This window comes from Mesoplodon bidens, assembly GCF_964165515.1.
Source record: "Mesoplodon bidens genome assembly, chromosome: 4".
Lineage (NCBI taxonomy): Eukaryota > Metazoa > Chordata > Mammalia > Artiodactyla > Ziphiidae > Mesoplodon > Mesoplodon bidens.
In genome coordinates, this window is record NC_138160.1 from 109,729,532 (window position 1) to 109,756,238 (window position 26,707).

At 35.7% G+C, this 26,707-nt stretch overlaps 1 protein-coding gene across 1 annotated transcript in view; it reads left to right on the forward strand.

The window, feature by feature from the left end:
* Positions 1 to 26,707, forward strand: part of ADAMTS19 (ADAM metallopeptidase with thrombospondin type 1 motif 19) — a gene marked incomplete at its 5' end in the record, with an annotated part of 287,542 nt that overhangs the window by 136,633 nt on the left and 124,202 nt on the right. The window contains 2 exons of the mRNA XM_081232610.1: positions 10,881 to 11,021; positions 12,440 to 12,590. Of these exons, the coding sequence (XP_081088736.1) occupies positions 10,881 to 11,021; positions 12,440 to 12,590 (292 nt within the window). The remainder of the gene's footprint in view (positions 1 to 10,880; positions 11,022 to 12,439; positions 12,591 to 26,707) is intronic.

The following is a 26,707-nucleotide window of genomic DNA, read 5'->3' on the forward strand; positions in this document are numbered from 1 at the left end:
CTCTTCTTTCACATCATTTCTTCACAGAAGTATTCCATGGGTAGGTTAAATCCCTTCATATCTGCTCTTATTAATTCTATGTAGTTTTCATTCCTAATTTTTTTACAGTTGTAGGTTTGCATTTGCATGATTATTTAATGTCTATCTAATTAGATTGTGTTTCTTTTATTTATTTATTTATTTATTTATTTATTTTTGGCTGCATTGGGTCTTTATTGCTGCATATGGGCTTTCTCTAGTTGCGGCAAGCGGGGGCTACTCTTCGTTGCGATGCTCGGGCTTCTCATTGTGGTGGCTTCTCTTGTTGTGGAACATGGGCTCTAGGTGTGCGGGCTTCAGTAGTTGTGTTACGTGGGCTCAGTAGTTGTGGCTCGTGGTCTCTAGAGCACAGGCTCAGTAGTTGTGGCACATGGGCTTAGTTACTCTGCGGCATGTGGGGTCTTCCCAGACCAGGGCTCGAACCTGTGTCCCCTGTATTGGCAGGCGGATTCTTAACCACTGTGCCACCAGGGAAGCCCTAGATTGTGTTTCTTGAGGACAGGGACTGTGTCTTGTTTTGTTTAATGTTTGTTTCTGCTGTCATTGCTGTTTAACATTGTATCTCTCACACCTTTCATTTGTGCTCAATAAATAGCTGTTAAATGATGTTTTGATTAACAGTGTAAGTGAATGAAAAGCATTCGTCTGTGAGGAAATAGATATTCTTATACATTTTGAGAGGCGTGTAAGTGGGGCACTATTTTTGGAGGCCATGTGGCAATATTTATCCAAATTTAAATAGAAGACTGCTGGTAAATACAGTTTCAGTTTATTTTCCCAGCTTTGAGTTTAGCACATGTTAAATTATAATTTAATTTGTTTTTGTGTTTCTTTGCTTACTAGAATGGTTGAGCATCTCATCTTTTTCTCACTTGTTAAATTTATCCCATTACTTTAAAAATAAGTAGCCAATAAAAGTAATCATAAGGACTTGAAAATGATCACTGTCTTATATTAATGAAATAGTATTTTTTTTGACCATTTAGTATCTGATGCCTCAGCACTTTGTTTTCCTGATTATAAAAACTGTCCTTTTAAGATAGGTTTATATTATTGAAATAATAGTGTGGATATAAGGTTGTAGACAAAGTTGTTTGTCTTGAAAACAGTTTATGATACAATTTTGTAATTTGACTTTAGCACATTTATGATAATTTATACTTGTAATACATGGTGTCAAGAAAATAAAAAAGCTCTAGCAGAGTTCTGCATTTTAAAAGTTAAAAGAAACTGCATTAAACATATACAATTTATTTACTGATTAAGAATCTCATCTGGTAATTAGATTGCCTACTTCATAGAGATGATGAGTGGATAAAATTACATAAGTTAGGGAAAATTACTTATAAATTATGTGATTATAAAAACACAGAACATGTTTTCACATGGCCAAAATACTTGTATGTTTCTGGTTTTTGTTTTGCTTTTTTGAACCAAGGGGAAAAGACTAATATATATTTATTAAACTTTGGCCTAGAGACATGGCTTTTCCACTAAGTTGACAATTCAGTAGTTTCTTTGGAACTGAGAGGCTAATGAGGCAATAAATATGCAAAGTTAGCTCCTTGAAGGCAACAAATATTTGGGGCACCTGCTAAAGTTTTAAGTATTGCCAAAGTACCAACAATGCAGATGCCTTGTAATTAATAAGGCTTTGAAATCAATGACATTTGCTTACATGCTTTGATGGAAATTGTGCCTGGGTAAAACCAAGGTAGGGCCAGGTTATAACCCACTTCTTCAGACATCTACATTTCTGTTATTGGCATCAATATTGTTACCAGTTCTTAAGTTGAGACACCTAAAACATCTTTAACTCTTTCTAGTCTTAGCTCCTCCCATAATCAGTTGTCAAATTCTGTTCATTGGTCATCTGAAATAGTTATCCCATCTGTCCATTCCCTCTTCTGTTATTATCCAGGCTTGGACTATTGCAATACCCACCTCAGTGGTCTCCTTGCCTTAGCACCTAATCTTTCTAATCTGTCTTACTTTCGTCAGATTCAACTTCCTGAATTATGGTTCTGATCTTCAGTTCAGAAATCTTTATTGCTCCTTACCACCTAATGAATGAACTCCAAATTCCGTAGCCTTAGATTCATGACTTTTATAGATTGGTCCCAATCTATCTTTCTAACTTTATAAGCTACTTCTCTATTTCATGAATGTAAACAATCCATAATTTTCAAGCTTAATGTCTTTATTAATGCTTTTTTCTTATTCCAACTCCCAGCCCTACTGATTTATACCTTTTTCAGTTTTATTTATCCATTAAGTAAAGACAAATGTAATCCCTTTAATGGTCAAACCAAATGTAATCCTTTTTGTGAAATTAGACCTGAAAGTCCAGCTGGAAATGTATCTCCTTTTTTAACTCCCTTACACTGTTAGTTGTAAATATCTAATATATACTGATTTATACTGATATTTACACACACACACACACACATACACTCCCTACTAGACAGGAATCTCTATAAAAATAGGATTAGTGTCTAATACATTTTTTCTCATATAGTACCAGGTTGAGTGCATTGTATATTACAGGAACTCAAATATTTATTGTATGAATGAATAAGCATTTGTTTTAGGAATACTCACCTTTTGGACAATCATTTTGAGATTCAGAGTAGAAAGCAGTTGAGTTCCAGAAGCAGGGAAAGAGGAATTAGTTTGGGTCAAAGAATGCAATTTCATTGACTGGAAAATATGGTTTTATGACTATAAAAATACAAATATGGCAACATATTTTTCCTTTCTGGCATATGCTATTTTGATTCTTATATAAAATTAACTATATAGAAATACAGTAGTTAAATTATACATCAGTTATGATAAGTCTTCTTTGAAGTTTGGTTACAGGCCTGTCCAGCTGTTTCATGCACATCCTGAAGTCATGGACTTGGAAGGGACAATTCCAGAAGTTTCAGCAATAGTACTATTTAATCTAAAATTCTGCTAATTAAATAAGAAGGTAGCATACGCTCCAGGAGGTATCCTTTAAGCATAAATTTGGCTAATCTCTCTCAGAATGCCAGAGGAGTCCCTTTTAGAAGGAAATTAAATTTTTGGCTTTCATTCTACATTGATGCCCATCAGTATATCTACTATATCTTATAGTAAGTATATCTTGTAGTATGATATAGTGATTAGATCAGTATACAGTATCAGTATATTGATTACATCAGCATATCTTACTATAAGAAAGAGAGGATATATTCTAAAGGGAGAGTAGACAAACTGTAAGAAGTAAATAAGAAATGAAGATAAAGACAGTACATTATCTAGGACTCTTAGGATGGGAAACATAAGATAACAGATTACTGTAATAGACAAAAGCAAATATACTCTTATTTCTAGAAATCTGTTGCTTCTTAAAATATTCAAAATTAATTTTTCTGTAATTAATGTTCCTTGACCCACTAAAATTGGTAATAGCAACATGTAAGTTCACTGTTTCCATATTGTACAGTTTAGAATTCCATACAGCAAAAGTCACAAGTATCTTCCTCTAGTACACACGCCTTGGTTAAGGATAGAAATTACTCAGTGGGCAGATGAGAGAGAGCGTATTAAAGCAACACAGACTTGGGCTTGAATTCTTGTCATGCCAGCTACTCTCTGAATGAACTTTGGGCAAGTCAATCTGTCTTTACTAATTTTCTTCATTCCTAAATGTGGATAAGTTTTCCTTTCAAGGTTCATTGTTAGGTTGGTGATGCTCTAATTGCATGGCACATTGGTTGACTCATAACACAGAATGAATAATACAGAGTGAATGAATAATAATAATAATTCATTATTAGTAGTATTATAACTATTTTTATGAATGCTTCAATGTAACAGGGATATTTTCAGCCTCCAATGGCCATACATCTCTCTGTTCACTCAAGGAGTGCTTTTATACCCTTCAGAAATTTTACTGGATTGGCAGGAAGTGTACTTATTATGGTGGTTTTTGTTTTGTTTTGTTTTGTTTTTTGGATGCACTGGGTCTTTGTTGCTGCGTGCGGGCTTTAGTTGCGGTGAACGGGGACTGCTCTTCGTTGCAGTGTGAGGGCTTGTCATTGCAGAGGCTTCTCTTGTTGTGGAGCACGGGCTCTAGGCACGTGGGCTCGGTAGTTGTGGCTCATGGAGCTCTAGAGCGCAGGCTCAGTACTTGTGGCACAGGGGCTTAGTTGCTCCGCGGCATGTGGGATCTTCCTGGACCAGGGCTCGAACCCGTGTCCCCTGCATTGGCAGGCAGATTCTTAACCACTATGCCACCAGAGAAGTCGAGATTCTTGTAAGACCACTTACACAGTTTTTGTATTTGCTACTTTATTTAGACAGTGATACCAGTTAGAGTAATAAGTAGTTTGTCCAAGTTAATAGTCAGAATGGGACATAAGCCAGCAGAGATGTGGCAGCACTCCCATACCAGATTCACTTCAAGTGTAGGTTTGGGTGTCATAGTGAAAAATCACCCAACTAGTGAACAGCCATACAAGAATTGGCTTTCTGTTTCCATTTCTCTAATGCATTTCTCTTGGCAAATGTATGGTCTAGAGTAAGGCAAGCAACCTTCCTTGAGCAGATCATCCATAGACTTTTCAGGCTTATGGTTTCTCCAAGTCAGTAAGATACCACATTAGTTTCAACTTTCCATCAAATGTACAGAATATTTAGTTGCTCCTATGATTCTATATTAGTTGATAAAATCTATGTGTATTTATTTATTACAATTTAAGGAATTAAAAAGAAAATATGATAATTCTTATTCTCTGAACACTTAAATTCTAGGTAGTAATACTTTGTATATATTACTTAAAATTCACCAGAAATAGAAGATAGTTCTGATAGTTTTTGTGCCATATATTTGAAGCATACAAAAGTTAAGAATCATGAGAAATATGTGCTAGAATTTATTGAATAGTCCTTTATATGGAAGAAGGTCTTAAAATTTAAGTTGCATTTGTAAATACAAATAAGCTGTGGAAAGCATTCTGAAAGGAAGGGACTGTACAAAACAGTAGGCTGGAATTAACTGTTCCAGTGGAAATTATATTGAAATCAGTTTACAGATTATTTGAAAACAGGATAAAAAGTTTGGATTTTATCTTGTAGCTCATTGATTCTCAGAATTTTAAGTAAGAATCATTGAGAAAATGTTTTAAAATACAGTTTCTTAGGTTTTAGCCCTCTTTTAATCGGTTGGGGTAGAGCTCAGGAATCTGCATTTTAACCAGCCCTTTGGTTCATTATTCAATTTTTCAGTATCATCGCTTGCCAAGGAAAATTGAAAGATTTTACCTAGGGAACTAGTTTTTGTTAATGTTTTCATAAGGAATTAAAATAATTAAATAATTGTTTAATAAGGCAAAGAGTTAAGGCCAGGTGTGAAGGGGTTATCCAGAAGTGAAGAACAACAGTCCAGAAGCGAAGAAAGTCACCTCTTGTCTTGGTTGATGGAAGTAGTGTTGGAAAAGGAGGAATGGGTGGGAGAGCTTTATGGAACGTAGAAGGACAGGATCCAGGCATCTTTTAGCTGCATGAGGGCAAGGCATGGAGTGTTCCAGCCCCAGTATATGATAAACTCCTTGAGGGTAAAAACTGGATCTTACTCATTTTTACGACCCCAACTCAGTACAGTGCCTAGCACTTAGTGTGTTCTTAACAAGTATTTGTTGAATTGCTAGATAAAACTGTCATGTAACACACAGCGAAGTCAAAAGGAATCTCCTTTTGTACCCCTACTTTATTTTTTGACTTCTGATTTTTTATCTTGATGCTGACTTACTTTCCATTGCCTCTTGACTTACCAGCGGAAGTACATATTTGTTTTGTGCAAAGTGAAATGATTTAAAATATAAAAAGTAATGAAAATGTCTCATATTTCTTAATGTTGAGCTTTTTTCCATGATTACACAGGAGTGAAGTTACATCAAATCAGATATAACCACTGAATGGTATGAAATTAAGTGTCATTTGTGATAGTTTCTTTTTTTTAATTAATTTTTTTCTATATAATATATGGCTTTTAGTGGAAAATAAGATATCATGACAAAATGTTTAATGTATTCAGCACAAAAAAGTTTACTCTCTTAAAATATGACTGTTTACAAATTGGATCCTTTCCAAATTATCCAAAAAATGTGAGTGAATTCATAAATGTTCTCTTTTCTGACTCTTTAAACATCAAAAGGGACCATCTTCAAAATCCAAATGCTTCTCCAGCTTTCCGCAGGATATCACAAAACTTCCTGGCAGAGACTTTTAAACAAGTTGAGAAGTTTTATAAGATAAAAATATTTTCTCAGTTGACTTGACAACCATGTACAATGTTAGTGGAGAGTTTATTTGCCTAAGGCTCTTTGTCAAAGTGAATTTAAACTGAGATTATTAAAATGTAGCTCAGTTGCACAGTGTGAGGAGAGGTGTTGCTAATGTCTTACTTCGAGAATGTTTTCCACGCAGTGCATGCGACTTGGTTATGGGACTGTATATGTGAAGGTGCATTTCTGCTAACAGACAGGAGACATTTAAAATTATTCAGAAAATAAACCTTATATGTAAATGGATTCTTTTGATCTATAGTTTGGTGATTTAACGTTCACTTCTTTTGACCATCAGACTGCCTGGGTCTGAGTCACAGCTCTGCTATTAACCTCAGCACCTTCCTCATCTGTAAAATAGAAGTCATGATAACAGAAACATTCTGGGGGTATTGTGAGGATTAAATGATATCATTGTAAATGATTAATATAGTGACTGGCACAAATAAAGGTTCACAGTTGTTTTATTTCAAATCTGTAGAATCAGAACTAAGCAGTGTCTCCTGATAGTTCCAGATGTGTGGTTATAAAAAAAACCCTGTCCCAATTTAATGATAACTTCTGTTACAAGTTAAATAGCTTTAGGAAAATTTAACTAATGGTAAACAATGCTTGAATCACCAGATCTCTCCATGGCTGTAGCTAATTTCTTACATGAGAACCAGGATCCCAAAAGGAAAATGATCATCTGGATGAGAAGTTGTAATCTTCCCAATTTGGAAAATAACATTACACTGCTTTGGGAAAATGTCCAAATTGCTAAATCTTGGAAGGAGTCCCTCTCCTTCTTTCAAATGGACACATTATTTAAGAAGTTTTATTATTTCTGAAAAAGACCAGTTGCCTTTCAAAAATAATAACATTTGTGTATGGTTTGAAAGACTGCACCACCACAGATGGAAGAGTTGAGTATGTTCCACATGGCAAGTGGCTGTTGTTATAACAGGGTCACCCGGCAATGTGTGCTGCAGCCAGAATCCCTGGGGGAGGTGAGACAGTGATGCAGGCAGGGGCGGCATTGGAACCGTACAGTCATTGCATTAGGCATCTTTATCAATCTGGGAGATTGTGGCGTATTTACAATTTCTTATTTTAATTTAACATCCAGACAAAGTAACTTCTTGCCATTATTATTTACTTGGCTTTTCTTAAATCTCCACTTTCATGAAAGTCAGCCAATACAGCAGATTGCCTTTAATGATGGTTATCTCTGTTTTTTTGACAAATTAGAGAGATAGGATAAAACTTCTCTGATTTACTGCCCCAGTTTAAAAAAAAAAAAAAAAAGGCTTATGGGTTCCTGCTGTATTGCAGGCACTGTGCCAGGCATTTTATATCATCCTCATGTAACCTTTACAACCAGTCAGGAAAGTATATTTAACAGATGAGAAAACTGAGGCACGTTTATTCTTTTATTATTATTTAAATTGCCTCTGGCCACATGAATAAGGGGGAGATACATGATTCAAATCTAACTCCTACGTCTTTCACTCTAGCCCTCAGTAAGTGAATTGGCCCCTGCCTACTCCATATCATGTCTTACTTTTTCTCTTTATCTTCAAAGTATGAAAACATTTTTCTTCCTGTTCTCTCTGTCAGTCATTCTATTAATATGTATTGATACAAACCCTATTTAAGGACATTAGTTAGACGAGGAAAGAGAAATATAGTGTATCATATAGCTGAATTTTTCTAACACTAAAAGTGAAGGATGATAGTCAACAGTATATTTTAAATTTTATTTAGATAATTTCCATAATCTTCAAGTTAGCAAACATAATGAACTTTTAATTCATTACTCTTCTTCATAAATTAATTAATTCCATCTATATCATTTTCTTCTTTCAAAAACATTAAATCTAACCATTTTGATTTAAATCTTTAGTTTATTTAACAAAAAATGTAGTTCAATAGTCTTGAAATTTTTCATTTTCATATGAGAAAATATAGGTAGTATAGTTGCAATTTCCTTTAGCAACTTCTATAACAATATTCTTTTATTAGTATTTTAAAATATCATATATATATTCCTGTTCACAAATTTTTTATGAAAGACTATTTTATTTATTATCTAGATCATTACACAATGAGAAAAGGGAGAATTTTACTATCTTACCATCATCTCAAACTTAGCATGTGCAAAACCAAGCTTTCCTCTTTCTACTTCTTCAGTATTAACTCTCTCACAAACAGTTATTTTAATGCCCTCATTATGAGAATTCATAGGAGATTATATGCAACTTTTACTGAAATAGAAGTGATTCTGTTGGGTTGCCCAAAAAGTTCATTCGTATTTTCCCATAACCTCTTGCAGAAAACCCGAACGAACTTTTTGGCCAACCCAAATGCATGCTGACTTGGTTCAACATTTAAATACCATTTATAGAGTATGGTTCCCATTTGCCAGGATTTTAGAGCAATGAGTAAGTTCCTATCCTCAAGAAACTGGAGAGATAACCAAAAGTAAAAACATACAGTACAATGTAGAAAACACTGTAGTAATGTTGTTCACAGAATCCTGTGTTGGGAAAACAGAGACAGTACACGTAGGCGAGGTGGGAGTTTAGTAAAAGAAAACCTCCTGAAAGTAGTCTACGTGAATCTTGAAGATCAAGTAGAATTTATCCAGGGAAAGGCATTGAAGGCAAGGCACTTTGGATAGGGTCAGGGAGGGAGTGGACTTCAGTGGTTAGTCACATGATTCTAGAGCCAGACTCCTCAATTCAAACATCACTACTTTCCACTTTCTTGTTGTATGACCTTGGGAAAGTTACTTCTCATCAGCAGAAAGGGTATTATAATAGTTCCTACCTCATAGAATTGTTTAATTCAAGCTTATAAACCCCTTTTTTATGGTGTATGACACAGAGAAAATGCAAGAGAATAAGGAACAACATAATGTTTGGGAAACTACAGATCATTTACTCTTGCTGAAAAGAAATGCAATAAATGGCTTGAAAGAAGATTAAGAAACTGCGTACCATGTTAAGGAGCTGGAAATTGCTATATCGGTAATGGAAAAGCAGACGAAAGGCAGCCCAATTGTGTTTTTAAATAGATCTTACTGGAGCAGGGCAGGAGGAAAAGGGAGAATGTTGCCAAAGATTAGAAACACAGAACCCACTCAGAATGCCATAGTAATTTTCAAGATTAAATATTTTTATAATCCTTTTTAATAGTAACAGAAGGAATTGAAAGGAAATAACAGTTGAAAGAAATATTTAGAAAGTAGATTAGCAGGGCTTGCCCCTAACAATTAGTAAATAATTGGGTGATAATTTGGGAGAGGAAGGAATAAATGATGACCTGTAGATTCTTGGGCTAGCAAAGGCACACAAAAGAGAACAAACGAGAAAGAGAATACAGGAGTACATGGAGGTTTGAAAGAGAAAATATTAAGGGCAGCTTTTAGACATACTGAATTTAACAGTCTTCTAATACGTCCATCAGAAGATAAGTCAGAGTTTTAGAATAGAGTTACAACTTGGAGCAACAGATTCAGGATTCAGTAGAAAAGATGAAGATGGCCAAGAGTGTGCAGGTTTCCCAGGGACAGTTTGTGTTTTATGATAAGTGGAGGAAGACTATCTCGTGAAGCACTTGAGGAAAAATAATACTTTAATGTGTTTTCGGATTTGATAAAAGGAATGAATAAAGGATCTTTAGTCAAGAGCAAGAATCTAGTGTGATTGAATAGAAACTTACCATTTCTATGTGCTTCCTACCTACTACTATGTCAAAAATATATCTATAGATCATTTTGATACAGGTGAACTAAGCATGTTATTTACTAGATTGATTGGAAGAATGTTTTTTACTAAGTAAAAACATTGACCTTTAATATAGACCATAAAATTTTAAAAATAAATCAGTCTGAAATCTAATTTTATGTTGACCTTTAAAACTAATTTCTCGGGACTTCCCTGGCAGTCCAGTGGTTAAGACTTCACCTTCCAGTGCAGGGAGTGCGGGTTCGATCCCTGGTCAGGGAGCTAACATCCCACATGCCTCGTGGCCAAAATCCAAAACATAAAAGAGAAGCAATATTATAACAAATTCAATAAAGACTTTAAAAATGGTCCACATCAAAAAAACTTAAAAAGAAAACAAACTAATTTCTCTCCGCATAGACCAGTGGTTGCCAAGGGGAGGGGAAGGTGTGGGAGGGGTGGAGTGGGAGTTTGGGGTTAGCAGATGCAAACTGGTATATATAGAATGGATAAACAACAAGGCCCTACTGTATAGCAGACGGAACTGTATTCCATATCCTGTGATAAACTATAATGGAAAAGAATATGAAAATGAATGTATATATATATATATATATAACTGAGTCACTTTGCTGTACAGCAGTAATTAACACAACATTGCAATTCAACTCTACTTCAATAAAAAATAAAATTAAAAATTAAAAAACGAATTTCTCTCTCATTATTTTAATTATTTAGCTGTTATTTAATTGCAATTATAATAACAGGTTAAAAATATCTATCTAATGTAATTTTTAAATTTTATATTCCAAATCAGCATGGGGATTAATCATGACAATGACCACCCATCATGTGCTGATGGTCTTCATATCATGTCTGGTGAATGGATTAAAGGACAAAATCTAGGTGATGTCTCGTGGTCCCGATGTAGCAAGGAAGATTTGGAAAGATTTCTAAGGTACTGAGGTCACTAGCTGTTGCTGTGTCATGAGTGTGTATGTGTGCCTGCTTCCTCTACCAACCTGGGAGGGTGCTGTGGCAGAGGGGAACAGCCACCAGATTAGGAATCAAGGTACTTGGTTCCACTCCTGGTTCTCCACTGACTCATGGTGCGAACTGGGACATATTATTTAACACACTTGTTTCTTAGTTTCCACACTTTCAAACAAGAGGATGGGCAAGGTGATTTGTAAGGTTGAAAGTTATTATAATGATAAAAATCTTTCATAATATTTAATTGCCTCTTCAAAATTTCTCAGTGGAAACATTTTCATTGTTCATCCCTCTACATCTGTTGTTATAAAGAACCTCTTTAACAAAAGCTCCACCTTTCCACTGTGGTAGTTCTGCACTCTGAATCTTTTTTCATTAATGTCAATGCATAGTTTTCATCATTATAATAGTCCTTGATTCTCCTCTTTTCAACCTTCAACTTTGGTAATACGTAGCTTCTGCCTGGTTGGAAAAGGAAATGAAAAAAAGTATTACTGTTCTAATTTTCATTTTAAAGCCCTGTTCTTTACTTTTTCCTTCAGTAATAGAAGGGGAAGCTGAAACAGTACCAGTAGATGTTATGTTAAGTCCCAATTAGTGAGTGAGAGATGCTTAAAGTATCCAAAAGTCTAAGTAAGAAATATAGGAACATCTAACTAGCTAAATTCACTATGCAAATTTATTTTTCCATACTATTTAAATTGTCAAGCTAATTTTTTGTCAAATGAATATTAAAATCTATTAAAATATATTTATTACATTACTATAACTCTTTCCAGAAATATATGCAGTAGAGTCTAGGCATTCTCTTTGTCACTGCAACAGTAGCCCCTCAGTAGGCCCTAATGAATGCAGGATTTTATGTAGTTGTCTTCTCATGAATCAGAACTATGATAAAATTAAATTTTACCCCATAAATAGAAGTTGTAGTACAATGTCAAGTAGAAAAATTTTCACACTATTAATAGTCACTTGAGAATGCTTTCCATAGATTCCTTAAATCCCAGAATATAGTTGATTTCTTACCTTCATACCTTACTTTTGGACAAGTTACTCTCTGAGCTTCTTCATCTTATAAATATGTAAAATAATAACCACCTCACAGTGTTATGTAGATTAGCTGAGTTAATCCATATGAAAGATCTTTAAAAACAAAAAGTCCTGTTAATTTGAACTTTTTTTATTATTAGGTTTATCGTAATAATTATAAACAAATGATTCTCATACATGGGATAATTTCTATGAGCATTCAATAGAAGAGCTTATAAATAAAAGTAAGAACATATTTTAGTAGTATCGAAATGTTTCCTGTTGCTGTGTTAACTAATTATAACACCTTTTTGCAGTTAATTCAAAATGTTACACATATCTGCATATCGCCAGGTCAAAGGCCAGTAACTGCTTGCTACAGACAAATCCCCAGAGTGTCAATTCCGTGATGGTTCCCTCCAAGTTGCCAGAGATGACATACACTGCTGACGAGCAATGTCAGATTCTCTTTGGGCCATTGGCTTCCTTTTGTCAAGAGATGCAGGTAAGAGTTGTATCCAGGTAGGATTTTTTTTAAGTGTATGTTCACATCCATTATTTAGAAGTATTGGTTGGAGGAGGGGAAGATGACTTTATTTTAGAGTTTGTGGCTTCAAAGCATCCCAGTATTGGAAAGGATTTTCTAAGAAAAGGTTTCTGCATTTTCCCCCTAACATTTTGAAAGTGATAGAAATAGGTGTTGGTATTTAATTAAAGCCAGGAAGGAATGACCCAAGAATTTCTACTTCAAAAATGACATTGAAGTCAGAAAAGTCTTTGTATTATGCCAGTTCATTGCTTTAGTTTTAAATCTCTTACTTGCTTACATGGTAGGTAACTGGGTGAAAATGTAATAAAAACAATATATGAACATGTAATTTTGGAGGAAGGATTATGTCTTTTAACTCTGAAAATAAATTGTTAAAAATATGTTCTATAGGAATAAAAATTAGAGAGTACATTTCTAAATAGTTAAACTAGAGGAAAACGGTAAGTGTCTGATGGTGAACTAAACAATGTCTTTATATTAGTATTCAGTCACTAGTTACTCTGAAAGGCCAATTGTCCCATACTAGAAAAATCTAAAATCTGAAAGATTGAGCAAAATGACCTTCATAATTGATGTAAGAATTTAGCTCTATTTACCCTTCCTTTTTTCTTTTCTTCTGTCTTCCTGAAGTTCATCCCCTAGCTGCCCATTTCTTCCTACCTCTTTCCAATACACATACTCACGCACACTTTGTATTTCAGGCTTCAACTGATAATCATGCTTAGAGTGAATTGATAGCTGTATTTCACTGTACCTAAGTTTCTGTGATTACCTCAAAGGAGTTTGGCTTTGTTGAAGATAATGCTGTCTTGGATTACTGGCAGAATAATTAAAATTCATTATAAGGAAAAGGTTATACAGCATTATGACATATGCTCTCTCTGCTTCATTGTTCTTATCAAAGGAGTTATTCACTTGTTTGTTACTTTCCTCTTATTAATTTCCCACCCTAGTGTGTAAGCTCCAGGGGGGCAGAGTGTCTCTCCAGCACCTAGTCCAATGGCTAGCACATGGTAGGCACTCAGTGAATATTTGACTTAAGATTAAAATAAGTGAATGTGTGAAGAACTTGGAGCTCCATTAAATGTGACATGTGAAAGAATGTATAGACTGTAATACTCATCTGGCAATATTAGACCTCAAGAGGAACTGATATAGGTGTGTGATTGTGACTGGACACCCAAGGGTTCACATGTGGCAGACCAATGGATCCTTGGAGCTTAGCATTGGGTGTGATAATTACAGCAGTAGCCAGGTTGACTTTGTATTATCTGTCCTAATACCTCTCTGATCTCATCTACCAATCTTGTTCAATCTACTCTCATCTCCAAGGACTTTAGACAATCAAAAATTGGGTCACAATCTTCTTTCTTAAATCGTCATGGTAAAATGAATGTTTTGAGGTCCACAAGTTTGGTTTTGTAGGCAAACACATCTACATGCTGAAATTATCATGTTTTGGAAAACAGAGTAGGCTGCCTATGATTACTATCATACTATTGCATAGGAGATGGTTTCAGTTCATGTAGTACAGAAAATTGATAGACTTGATCAATGAAAATTGTTCATGTTTTATAAAGTACCCCAAGTGTTAGAAAAACTCAGCAAATGATCAACTACAAATGTGATTTTGGTAAATTTTAGATCATTTTTCATAAATACTATTTTTTAAAGTTTTAAAAATTATTTTTAATTATATATTGCAGTTAGTTAAATTTTACTAGTACCATTCCATAATATTTTGAACTCTAAAATGGATGCCACAGTGTGTAAATCATTTAGATTTATGACCTATTTTGATTCTTATAACAATTATATGCCATAGTTGATATTTAATCCTGTTTTACAGATCAACAGTTTGAGGCCTGTAGAAGTTAAATAACACAATTAAGTTATTACATCTATGCAGAGGGAGTGTTAGATGCAAATCCAAAGAATAGAGTATATGTAACCACTATGCTCTACTGCTTCTTATGGAATTCAAACTTCTTTACTTTGTGTCTTTGTATGGGAAAAACCTTAGATCAGATCCTGTATTTAGACTGAATTTGCTTTATCCCTTACAGCACCTACACCATCAGGGTCAAGAAATATTTTAATTGATTTTTTTTTAACTTTTCTAGGCTATTTCCTCTATTTATATGGTTGTTTCTCACTAACCTACCTGCGTGGATTTTTTCTCCACCTATGAAAGTATAACTATTTGTTAGGGGATATTAAATCCGTTTCTTAATATCCTAGGATGTTGCCTTGTTTTAAACTAGTCATTTTGCAAACAGAGTTAAGTTTTAGGTCTTAAGTATCCAGAAATGTTTTCCTTTTTTCCCCTGAAATTATCTGTATGTGACATTTTTATTCATAAAACCAGATTTTTCTCTAGTTCTATCTGTGTGTAATTCATTAAGGACAATTTTAAAATAATGCCAGAAAGGATTGGGCTGCTGTGGGCAGCCAGGGAGAAGCAATGCCTCCTAATAGGGGTTTGGTTGGAGAGCACTGGCTGGAAAGGCATGAAGCCTGGGCTCTAACAGTGGTTCTGCCTCTTATTAGTTATGTAACCTTAGTCAAAACTCTTTTTTTTCTAAGCCACACTCTATAGAACAAGAAATGGAGCTATATTATCTTCCGAAGTCTCTTAGCACTAAGAGGCTGGACTTCTTTCATTCCAAAATCCAAAACAGCATTCTGATACCACCTTTGAAAAATCATCATTTCCATCCCAAATCAGTGCAGCTTGCAAAGCATAGAAATTAGGTAGGTAGGTAGGTAGGTAGGTAAATAGGTAGATAGAGCCACAGAAGAGATTATTTAAAAATTCAGTCATTGATTTGATAAATATTTATTGAGTTCCAGCTACTTTCCAGGTGCTGTTCTGTGTACTAATAACACAGTAGGAAATAACCCCCAGCTTCCTGGAGCTTAATTTTAGCTGGGGAAACAGACAATAAGTACATACGTATATAATATGTCAGTTAGTAATAAGTGTTTTGGAGAAGTATAAGTTCAGGTAACAAAGACAGGGAATACAACCAGGGATGGGAGGGTGGGAATGGTGCTATTTTATACAGGATGATCTGGGAAGGCTTCCTAAAGCAAGTGACATTTGCTTAGAAATCTGAAGGAAGTTAGGTAGCCAGCCATGCATTTATCTTGGGAAAAATGTAGCAAGAAGAAACAGAAAGCAAATGCACTGGCATGGAGTTAGGTTCATATTTTAAGTTTAAGATGTCCATTGGACATCCAAGTAGAGATGTTTGTAGGTCCAGAATAGATATCTATCTGGAAGTCCTCAACAAGTAGGAGATACTGAAGACATGATATTAAATGATGACACTAGGAAATTAGTTAGAAGAGGAATAATTCGAAGACTGAGAACTTAATCACTACAGTATTTAGAGGTTAGGAAAATAAGGAGAAAGCAACAATTAAAACTCTGAAGAAGTCTATTGATAGGAATCGAACCAAGAGAAAGTAAGATCTTGAAGGCTAAGTGAAGACATTTTTCACAGTGGAAATGATTAGAAATTCCAAAAGCTGAAGACAAGGGGAGTAAAATGAAGTCTGAGAATATGCAATTGCTATGTTTTTCCCACTGAGTTTGGGACACTGTTACTTGATGCTTTCTTGACATCCCTGAACACCTGAGGGTAAGGAGGTAGAAGTTAAAAATATAAGAGGAAGTAGTTACAAGTGCAGAGGATAGAATAGTTCAGCGCGTTATGCCACTCATGTACACTTTCAAGGGGATACACGTGAAGTCGCCATATCTACCAGTCTGTCATCTAGACTTTATACAAAATGAATCTCCTAGAAGGCAAGCTCCATAACATCAAAAGAGTTGTCAGTCCTTTTTATCACTGTACCTCTGGCACCTAAAAGAGTGCTCAGTAAGTGTTTGTTAAATTAATAAGTGAATCAACTGAATGATGGAATAATAACTCTAAAATTTTACTCATAGAAATAGTTGATTCTTAGATATATAATATGTCCAGAGAATATAAAGATAACCATATAAAATATTAATTCAATGGCTCCATAAATAACAACCTATAAGGGTATGTAGCTTATGTTTCACAGCTTACACATGAGTTAATCAGGCATCCTTATGTCCATCTTATATCTCCATTCAGTTATAAATAAGTGTTGAGCTGCATGGAGTAATGATTTGCAGCAACATTTCAACATGTGTGTTTCTGGTACAATATGAGACAATGGTAGTTGGCCCATAGTATTTGAATTAGATATTGCTCTTCCATTCTTACTGACAAATAGTTATATACAAGCACTAGGGACTCCAACATTATGTACATGCTGATCTAATTAATGATATAAATTTACCCTTAGGATAGCAACTTACATCTGCAAAATGTTTAAAGGCATAGCTGTAGAGATGCTTGTGAAACATCTCGACCGTCAGCAATAATTGCTCACTCTTCTGCATGAATATGCTAACTTCTCGGATGACCTTATTCCTGAGTCCTAAGCATTTGGTGCCTCTAGACCATCTGGCATCTAGAGGCTGAGCCAGCTACAACTGCATCAAGTTATCTTAATAGCTGCCTAAAATTACTTAGCCTGGCTAGGAATACAGGAGTATGGATGTTTCCTTAGAACCAATAAGAAGTGGCTGCTTGAGAGTTACATTATTTGAGTAAGAAGGAAGTTTGCTAAAAAAAAAAAAATGAAGACCTCCAGGAAACTTAAGGTTCTGCCTTTGGTTTTGGACTAGGCACAATGTGAGTTGCATACATATTATATTGTATCAAAAACTTTCTAGTGTAATTGAATCATATGATGACTTAAAGTGAAAGTACCATGTAAAGTTCTAGTTTTACATTTCTCTTATATCGACTTAATATATCAAAGTATGTAGGACTTCTAAAATCTCTCATTTGATCTAATGAACACGCTGGCATTGAAATGAGTACCTTATGAAGAATTCTAGAAGATTGAATCTCTGTGATTTGGCATTGTGAAATTCCAGAGGCAATAGGAATTAGGGCTAAAAAAGCATGAAATATCCCTTGATGGAAAATAGTTGTTTGGGCAACTAATACAGTATCATTGATAAATCATGTTAAGATTGGTGAAGTTGAAGATTTTTATTGTCCTTTCTTCCTATAAGATCAATAAAGTTATGGTTGGTTAAAGCTACCAGGAATTGAATCTGCCTGTTTTGCCATCTAATCAAAGCTTCATCCTATTCTTTGAGCTTTAGTCCTACACGGTATGTGAGTACATGAGTTTGATGGCACATTATTTGTCTAGATAATCTAGCTCTTTAATTTTTTTCCTTAGGACTATTTTTTTTTCATGCCTCCTTATTGACATGGGCTTTTATTTTTTGGATCTCTATCTCTGCAAATTGCCTATTTACATTTTGCCCATTTTGTAAACTTTCTGTTTTTCTTGCTGATTTGCAGGAATTCTTTCTATATTCTAGGTGACACTTCCTTAAAGTATGTCATTGTGTGTTAATTTTTTATACAATGTCATTTTAAAATTTTGAAGTGGTTGAATCCATCAAGTTCTCCAATTAAGTTGTGCTGTTTTTGTTTTGGTTTTTTTTGTGTGTGTATGTGTATATATATATTCTTTTTCAGATTCCTTTCCATTATAGGTTATTACAAGATACTGTATATAGTTCCCTGTGCTATACAGTAGGTCCTTGTTGTTTCTCTATTTCATATAGAGTAGTGTGTATCCATTAAACCCAAACACCCGGTTTATCCCTTCCCCTCTTTCCCCTTTGGTAAACATAAGTTTGTTTTCTATATCTGTGAGTCTCTTTCTGTTTTGTAAATAAGTTCATTTGTATCATTTTTTTTAGATTCCACATATAGGTGAAATCATATGATATTTATCTTTCTCTGTCTGACTTACTTCACTTAATATGATAATCTGTAGGTCCATCCATGTTGCCACAAATGACATTATTTCATTCTTTTTATGGCTGAATAATATTCCATCATATATATGTATATATGTATGTATATATACACACACACGCACGTGCACACATATACACACCACACCTTCTACATCCAGTCATCTGTCAGTTGATATTCAGGTTGCTTCCATGTCCTGGCTATTGTAAAGAGTACTGCTATGAATATTGGGGTGCATGTAACTTTTCAAATTAGAGTTTTCTCTGGATATATGCCCAGGAATGGGATTTCTGGATCATATGGTAACTCTATTTTTAGTTTTTTAAGGAACCTCCATACTGTTTTCCATAGTGGCTACACCAAGTTACATTCTCACCAACAGTGTAAGAGGGTTCCTTTTTCTCTACCCTCTCCACCATTTATTATTTGTAGACTTTTGGATGATGACCACTCTTACTGGTGTGAGGTGATGCCTCATTGTAGTTTTGATTTGCATTTCTCTACTAATTAGCTATTAAGCATCTTTTCATGTGCCTGTTGCCCATCTGTATATCTTCTTTGGAGAAATGTCTGTTTAGGTCTTCTGCTGAAGAATGTGTGGTTTTTGAAGTTCATTATCTGTCACTAGATCTTAGATGAAGTATATTATTATTATTCAAAATATCTGTTTGCTTATTTGGTTTTATTGATCCATTAGTAACTGACAGACGTGTTAAAATATCCAACTCAAACTACTGATTTATTTATTTTTCCCTGTATTTCTGTCAGTTATTACCTTATATAATGTTGAATTATATTATAGGTGCATACATATTTATGGTTTTTAATCTGTTAATCTGTTTTTCTTTTCTGCATTTTTTATGACTTGTGTCTTAAAATCTATTTTGTCTGGCATTAAAACCATTATCCTGGCTAATATTTGTCACATCTTTATCTTCAACCTTGCCAAATAAAACATAAATACAAATATGGGTATGGATAGATGGGTATGTTTACTAGAGAAAAGCAATTGCTAGATTTTATATTTTTCTGTTTAAACCAATGTAACCATTTTTTGGTATTTTCATCAGCTAGCTTAACATTTTTTACATTGATTTAAATTAATGTTTTTTTAGGATTTTTATTGTCAGCTTATTTTGTGTTTGTGTTTCTTATTTATGCTCTACTTTTTACTCTTGTTCTCCTCTCCTACTTTACATTGGAGAAACCAAATTTTCCTCTGCATTCAAAAGTCAGACATTCTTTGTATCTTTTTATGTGTATGAGTAATTAGTTCTTTTTTCTTGATGCATAGTATTCCACTGGTATATAACTGTTTTGTTTATCAGTTCACCTCTTAGTAGACATCTGGGATGTTAGCTATTATGAGTAAGGCTACTCAGAAGATTTGTGAATGATTATTTGTGTACACATATGTTTTTATTCTACAATATTAATACATTAACATATTATATATTAATATATTAATTTTTTGCAAACTATGGGGTAGGGACTGGCTGCCTATTTTTGTAAATAAAGTTTTACTAGAACACAGTCACCCCCATTTGTTCACACGTTCTATTTGGCTGCCTTCAAACTACAATGACAGTGATGAATAGTTGCAACAGAGATCGTGTGGCCCACAAGCCTAAACTGTATACTATTTGGCACTTTACAGAAAAAGTTAGCTGACCCCTATTGCAGCAGATACTCTGGATTCTGTTATATTCCTCCAAATAGTGTTTTGGTTTTTGTTTTCACAGGGAATTAACTTTGTTAGACTCAAACTGGAAACTATCTTGCCTACTGTGGATAGCACCTCATATGTTGGATCAGCTCACTCTTTCCTTATCTGGGCTATTTGGGGTGTGTCCCTCGCATGTATGGTACAGGTGCCACCTAAAGACCTAAACTTCTCTGACTCTCTTCCTTTTGGGATTGTCCCTTCAGGTTTTGGCAGCTTTGACTACCTCAGTTTCTGTCTTCATGAGTCTAAAAAGATGGCATATGTTGCTTTAGCCATTGTGTCATGTCATGACCACAAATCACTATCAGATCAAAGCCACAAAGATGGTGAACTCAACTTATGCCAGTCGGCTCCCCTAAACAATTTACCTGCCTTTGTTCACGTTCCAGAACCACCAGGAAGTAGTTTTTTGCACTTGTTCCACGGTTTATGGTTGTTAGCTGCTGGAGGGTTGGTCTTCTGGGAACTTATCCACCATTCCAGAAGAGGAATATTTTTATCTTACATTTCTCTTTCACACAAGGAAATTCTGGATCATTTTTCTTTCAAATATTTCAAATAGTTCCTTCCCACTTTTTTTTTCTTTTCTTTGGGGCTTCATTAACTAGGTATTGACAGTTCTCCTTTCTCTAAATTTCTTCTTACTCCTTGATTTTCTTTAACACTCTAAGATGTGTTCTATTGAGGGGTCCTTTGCAGCATGCTGCTTCATTTGTTGGCTATGCATAGACTACATTTTTCTTCCAATGTCTGTTACTCAACACCTACCTCTAGCAGCCATAAAGTATATGGAGTGAAGGAGGTAAAAGAGAAGACATCAAATTTAAATATTTAACTGTTAGTGGTCAAATCATTTCTGCTAAGGGATAAAGTTTTTGAGATGTAAATGTGCTAGATTTTTAGTATTTCTTCCCATTAAAAAGGTTAATAATAATGGCTAAAGTCCAATTATTATTGCTTTATGTAATCAATGTTTATTTAGATTTATCCTCATTTTTGTCAGGTTCTTTGATCACAAGTGCTTTTCAGCCCTTTCCTATGAGGTCATATTCTTCTTGAAATACACCATTTAGAAGTTCCTTTTGGGAAGATCTGTTGGTGGTAAACACTCAGTTTCTGTTTCCTTGAAAGAGTCTTTATTTAACCTTCAGTCTTGAGTTTTAGCTGAGTTTTAGCTGAGTTCAGGACTCTAGATTGACAGTTATTTTTTTCCTCTTACCACTTTAAATACACCATGTATTCACTTTTTTTATGTTTGTGCCAAGATGCCATCTTTGCTATTTTCCTAATCTTAAAAGGAAACTTTCAACATTTCACGGTTTTTTAACGATGTTTGCTGTAGATTTTTATAGATGTCCAGAGGTCCATTAATTTTGAAGATGTGTTCTTCAGTGGTTAGTTTGCTGACTTTTTTTTAAATGAATGGATGTTGAATTGTGTCACAAGCTTTGTATCTAGAGATACAAAAATCATAGAGTTTGAAGTTTTTGATGTGCTTGATTATGTTAATCAAATCTCTAGTATTATAGTAGCCTTGCATTCCAAGAAAAACCCAACATGATCATGATCATCCTTTTTTCATGGATTGTTGGATTCCATCTGGTAAAAATTGTGTAGAATATTTAAATCTAAGTTTGTAAATGAGGTAGATCACTATTTTCATTTTCTTTTAAAACTCCTGTCTGGTTTGAGTATCATAAAGTGTGTTTAGGAATATTGCTTCTTTTTCTGTTCTCTAGACAGTTTATGTAAATTGACAATTTAAGTTTTTGGATCAGATGTATTCTTTGTGGGAAGATTTTTAATGGTCACTTTTAATTATTCTATGGTTAGGCAATAGTTTCAGCTTTTCTAGTTCCTCTTAAGTCCATTTTAGCAAGTTTTTTGTAAATTTTTAAAAAATATTTTTCCATTTCATATTCATTCTAAAGTTTTTTGGCATAAAGTTGTTCATAATGTCTCCCTACTTCTGTTTAAACTTTATGTCATCTGTACTTATGCCTTCATTTTTTATTCCTAATAGTGTTTCTTTTTGCCTTCTCTTTTTTTCTTGATTAATTTTCAATTTTATTAGTATTCATAAAAAACTAGATTTCAGTTTTTTAAATTTCTTTTGAGTCTTTGTACTCTATTTTTTAAATACCTCTCTTTCTCTCTCCCTTACTTTTTTCCTCTCTTCCATCCTTAATAATACCAAGCTGTTCTGTGATAGAAAAGATTGTTTTTGAAAATATTATTCCATACTGAATTACACTTGCAATCAAATGTTACATTATTGAGATTGTAGTTTGAAAGATAATTTATGGATGAACAAGGAGTTACATGTCTGAGATTTAATTGCTACTTCCATGCATATGCACTTAAGATTTTTTTATTTTAACATAAAATTCATAACATCTTAATGGAACTATTTGCTATAAAGAAAGACATGGACTTCCGGGTAAGATGGCGGAAGAGTAAGACGCGGAGATCACCTTCCTCCCCACGGATACACCAGAAATACAGCTACACGTGGAACAACTCCTACAGAACACCTACTGAATGCTGGCAGAAGACCCCAGACCTCCCAAAAGGCAAGAAACTCCCCACATACCTGGGTAGGGCAAAGCGGAGAGATTCCCGCACAGAAGATCGGTGCCGAGCGGCACTCACCCGCCCGAGAGGCTTGTCTGCTCGCCCGCCAGGGCGGGCGGCGCTGGAAGCTGAGGCTCGGGCTTCGGTCAGAGCGCAGGGAAAGGACTGGGGCTGGCGGCGAGAACTCAGCCTGAAGGGGGCTAATGTGCCACAGCTAGCCGGCAGGGAGTTCGGGGAAACTCTGGAGCTGCCGAAGAGGCAAGAGACTTTTTCTTCCCTCTTGGTTTCCTGGTGCGCGAGGAGAGGGGTTTAAGAGCACTGCTTAAAGGGGCTCCACAGACGGGCGCGAGTCACGACTGAAAGCGCGGAGCTCAGTGACGGGCGTGGGACGCTGGGGCTGCTGCTGCCGCCGCCAAGAAGCCTGTGTGCGAGCGCAGGTCACTGTCCACACCGCCCTTCCGGGAGCCTGTGCAGCCCGCCACTGCCGGGGTCCCGGGATCCAGGGGCAGCTTCCCTGGGAGAACGCACGGCGCGCCTCGGGCTGGTGCAACGTCACGCCGAACTCTGCCGCTGCAGGCTCGCCCCGCACTCCGTGCCCCTCCCTCCCGCCCGGCCTGAGTGAGCCAGAGTCCCCGAAGAGGCTGCTCCTTTAACCCTGTCCTGTCTGAGCGAAGAACAGACGCCCTCCGGCGACCTACACGCAGAGGCGGGGCCAAATCCAAAGCTGAGACCCAGGAGCTGTGATAAAAAAGAAGAGAAAGGGAAACCTCTCCCAGCAGCCTCAGAAGCAGCGGATTAAAGCTCCACAGTCAACTTGATGTACCCTGCTTCTGTGGAATACATGAATAGACAACAAATCATCCCAAATTGAGGAGCCAGGAGTCAGTGCTGTGCCTCTGAGGTGGGAGAGCCAACTTCAGGACACTGGTCCACAAGAGACCTCCCAGCTCCACATAATATCAAACGGCGAAAATCTTCCAGAGATCTCCATCTCAACACCAGCACCCAGCTTCACTCAACGACCAGCAAGCTACAGTGCTGGACACCCTATGCCAAACAACTAGCAAGACAGGAACACAACGCCACCCATTAGCAGAGAGGTGGCCTAAAATCATAAAAAGTCCGCAGACACCCCAAAACACACCACCAGACGTGGACCTGCCCACCAGAAAGACAAGATCCAGCCTCATTCACCAGAACACAGGCACTAGTACCTTCCACCAGGAAGCCTACACAACCCACTAAACCAACCTTAGCCACTGGGGACAGACACCAAAAACAACGGGAACTACGAACCTGCAGCCTGCAAAAAGGAGACCCCAAACACAGTAACATAAGCAAAATGAGAAGACAGAAAAACACACAGCAGGAGAAGGAACAAGATAAAAACCCACCAGACCTAACAAATGAAGACGTAATAGGCAGTCTACCTGAAAAAGAATTCAGAATAATGATGGTAAAGGTGATCCAAGATTCTATTTCCCAGATCCAAAATCTTGGAAATAGAATAGACAAAATGCAAGAAACAGTTAACAAGGACCTAGAAGAACTAAAGATGAATCAAGCATCGATTAAAAACACAATACATGAAATAAAAAATACTCTAGATGGGATCAATAGCAGAATAACTGAGGCAGAAGAACGGATAAGTGAGGTGGAAGATAAAATAGTGGAAATAACTGCTGCAGAGCAAAATAAAGAAAAAAGAATGAAAAGAACAGAGGACAGTCTCAGAGACCTCTGGGACAACATTAAACGCACCAACATTCGAATTATAGGGGTTCCAGAAGAAGAAGAGAAAAAGAAAGGGACTGAGAAAATATTTGAAGAGATTATAGTTGAAAACTTCCCTAATATGGGAAAGGAAATAGTTAATCAAGTCCAGGAAGCACAGAGAGTCCCATACAGAATAAATCCAAGGAGAAATACGCCAAGACACATATTAATCAAACTGTCAAAAATTAAACACAAAGAAATCATATAAACAGCAGCAAGGCAAAAACAACAAATAACACACAAGGGAATCCCCATCAGGATAACAGCTGATCTATCAGCAGAAACTCTACAAGCCAGAAGGGAGTGGCAGGACATAATTAAAGTGATGAAGGAGAAAAACCTGCAACCAAGATTACTCTACCCAGCAAGGATCTCATTCAGATTTGATGGAGAAATTAAAACATTTACAGACAAGCAAAAGCTGAGAGAGTTCAGCACCACCAAACCAGCTTTACAACAAATGCTAAAGGAACTTCTCTAGGCAAGAAACACAACAGAAGTAAAAGACCTACAATAACGAACCCAAAACAATTAAGAAAATGGGAATAGGAACATACATATCGATAATTACCTTAAATGTAAATGGATTAATGCTCCCACCAAAAGACACAGAGTGGCTGAATGGATACAAAAACAAGATCCATATATATGCTGTCTACAAGAGACCCACTTCAGACTTAGAGACACATACAGACTGAAAGTAAGGGGATGGAAAAAGATATTCCATGCAAATGGAAACCAAAAGAAAGCTGGAGTAGCAATTCTCATATCAGACAAAATAGACTTTAAAATAAAGACTACTAGAAGAGACAAAGAAGGACACTACATAATGATCAAGGGATCAATCCAAGAAGAAGATATAACAATTGTAAATATTTATGCACCCAACATAGGAGCACCTCAATACATAAGGCAAATACTAACAGCCATAAAAGGAGAAATCGACTGTAACACAATCATAGTAGGGGACTTTAACACCCCACTTTCACCAATGGACAGATCTTCCAAAATGAAAATAAATAAGGAAACACAAGCTTTAAATGATACATTAAACAAGATGGACTTAATTGATATTTATAGGACATTCCATCCAAAAACAACAGAATACACGTTTTTCTCAAGTGCTCATGGAACATTCTCCAGGATAGATCATATCTTGGGTCACAAATCAAGCCTTGGTAAATTTAAGAAAATTGAAATTGTATCAAGTGTCTTTTCTGACCACAATGCTATGAGACTAGATATCAATTACAGGAAAAGAGCTGTAAAAAATACAAACACATGGAGGCTAAACAATACATTACTTAATAATGAAGTGATCACTGAAGAAATCAAAGAGGAAATTAAAAAATACCTAGAAACAAATGACAATGGAGACACGACGACCCAAAACCTATGGGATGCAGCAAAAGCAGTTCTAAGAGGGAAGTTTATAGCAATACAATCCCACCTTAAGAAACAGGAAACATCTCGAATAAACAACCTAACCTTGCACCTAAAGCAATTAGAGAAAGAAGAACAAAAACATCCCAAAGTTAGCAGAAGGAAAGAAATCATAAAAATCAGATCAGAAATAAATGAAAAAGAAATGAAGGAAACGATAGCAAAGATCAATAAAACTAAAAGCTGGTTCTTTGAGAAGATAAGCAAAATTGATAAACCATTAGCCAGACTCATCAAGAAAAGAAGGGAGAAGACTCAAATCAATAGAATTAGAAATGAAAAAGGAGAAGTAACAACTGACACTGCAGAAATACAAAAGATCATGAGAGATTACTACAAGCAACTCTATGCCCATAAAATGGACAACCTGGAAGAGATGGACAAATTCTTAGAAATGCACAACCTGCCAAGACTGACTCAGGAAGAAATAGAAAATATGAATAGACCAATCACAAGCACTGAAATTGAAACTGTGATTAAAAATCTTCCATCAAACAAAAGCCCAGGACCAGATGGCTTCACAGGCGAATTCTACCAAACATTTAGAGAAGAGCTAACACCCATCCTTCTCAAACTCTTCCAAACAATATCAGAGGAAGGAACACTCCCAAACTCATTCTACGAGGCCATCATCACCTTGATACCAAAACCAGGCAAGGATGTCA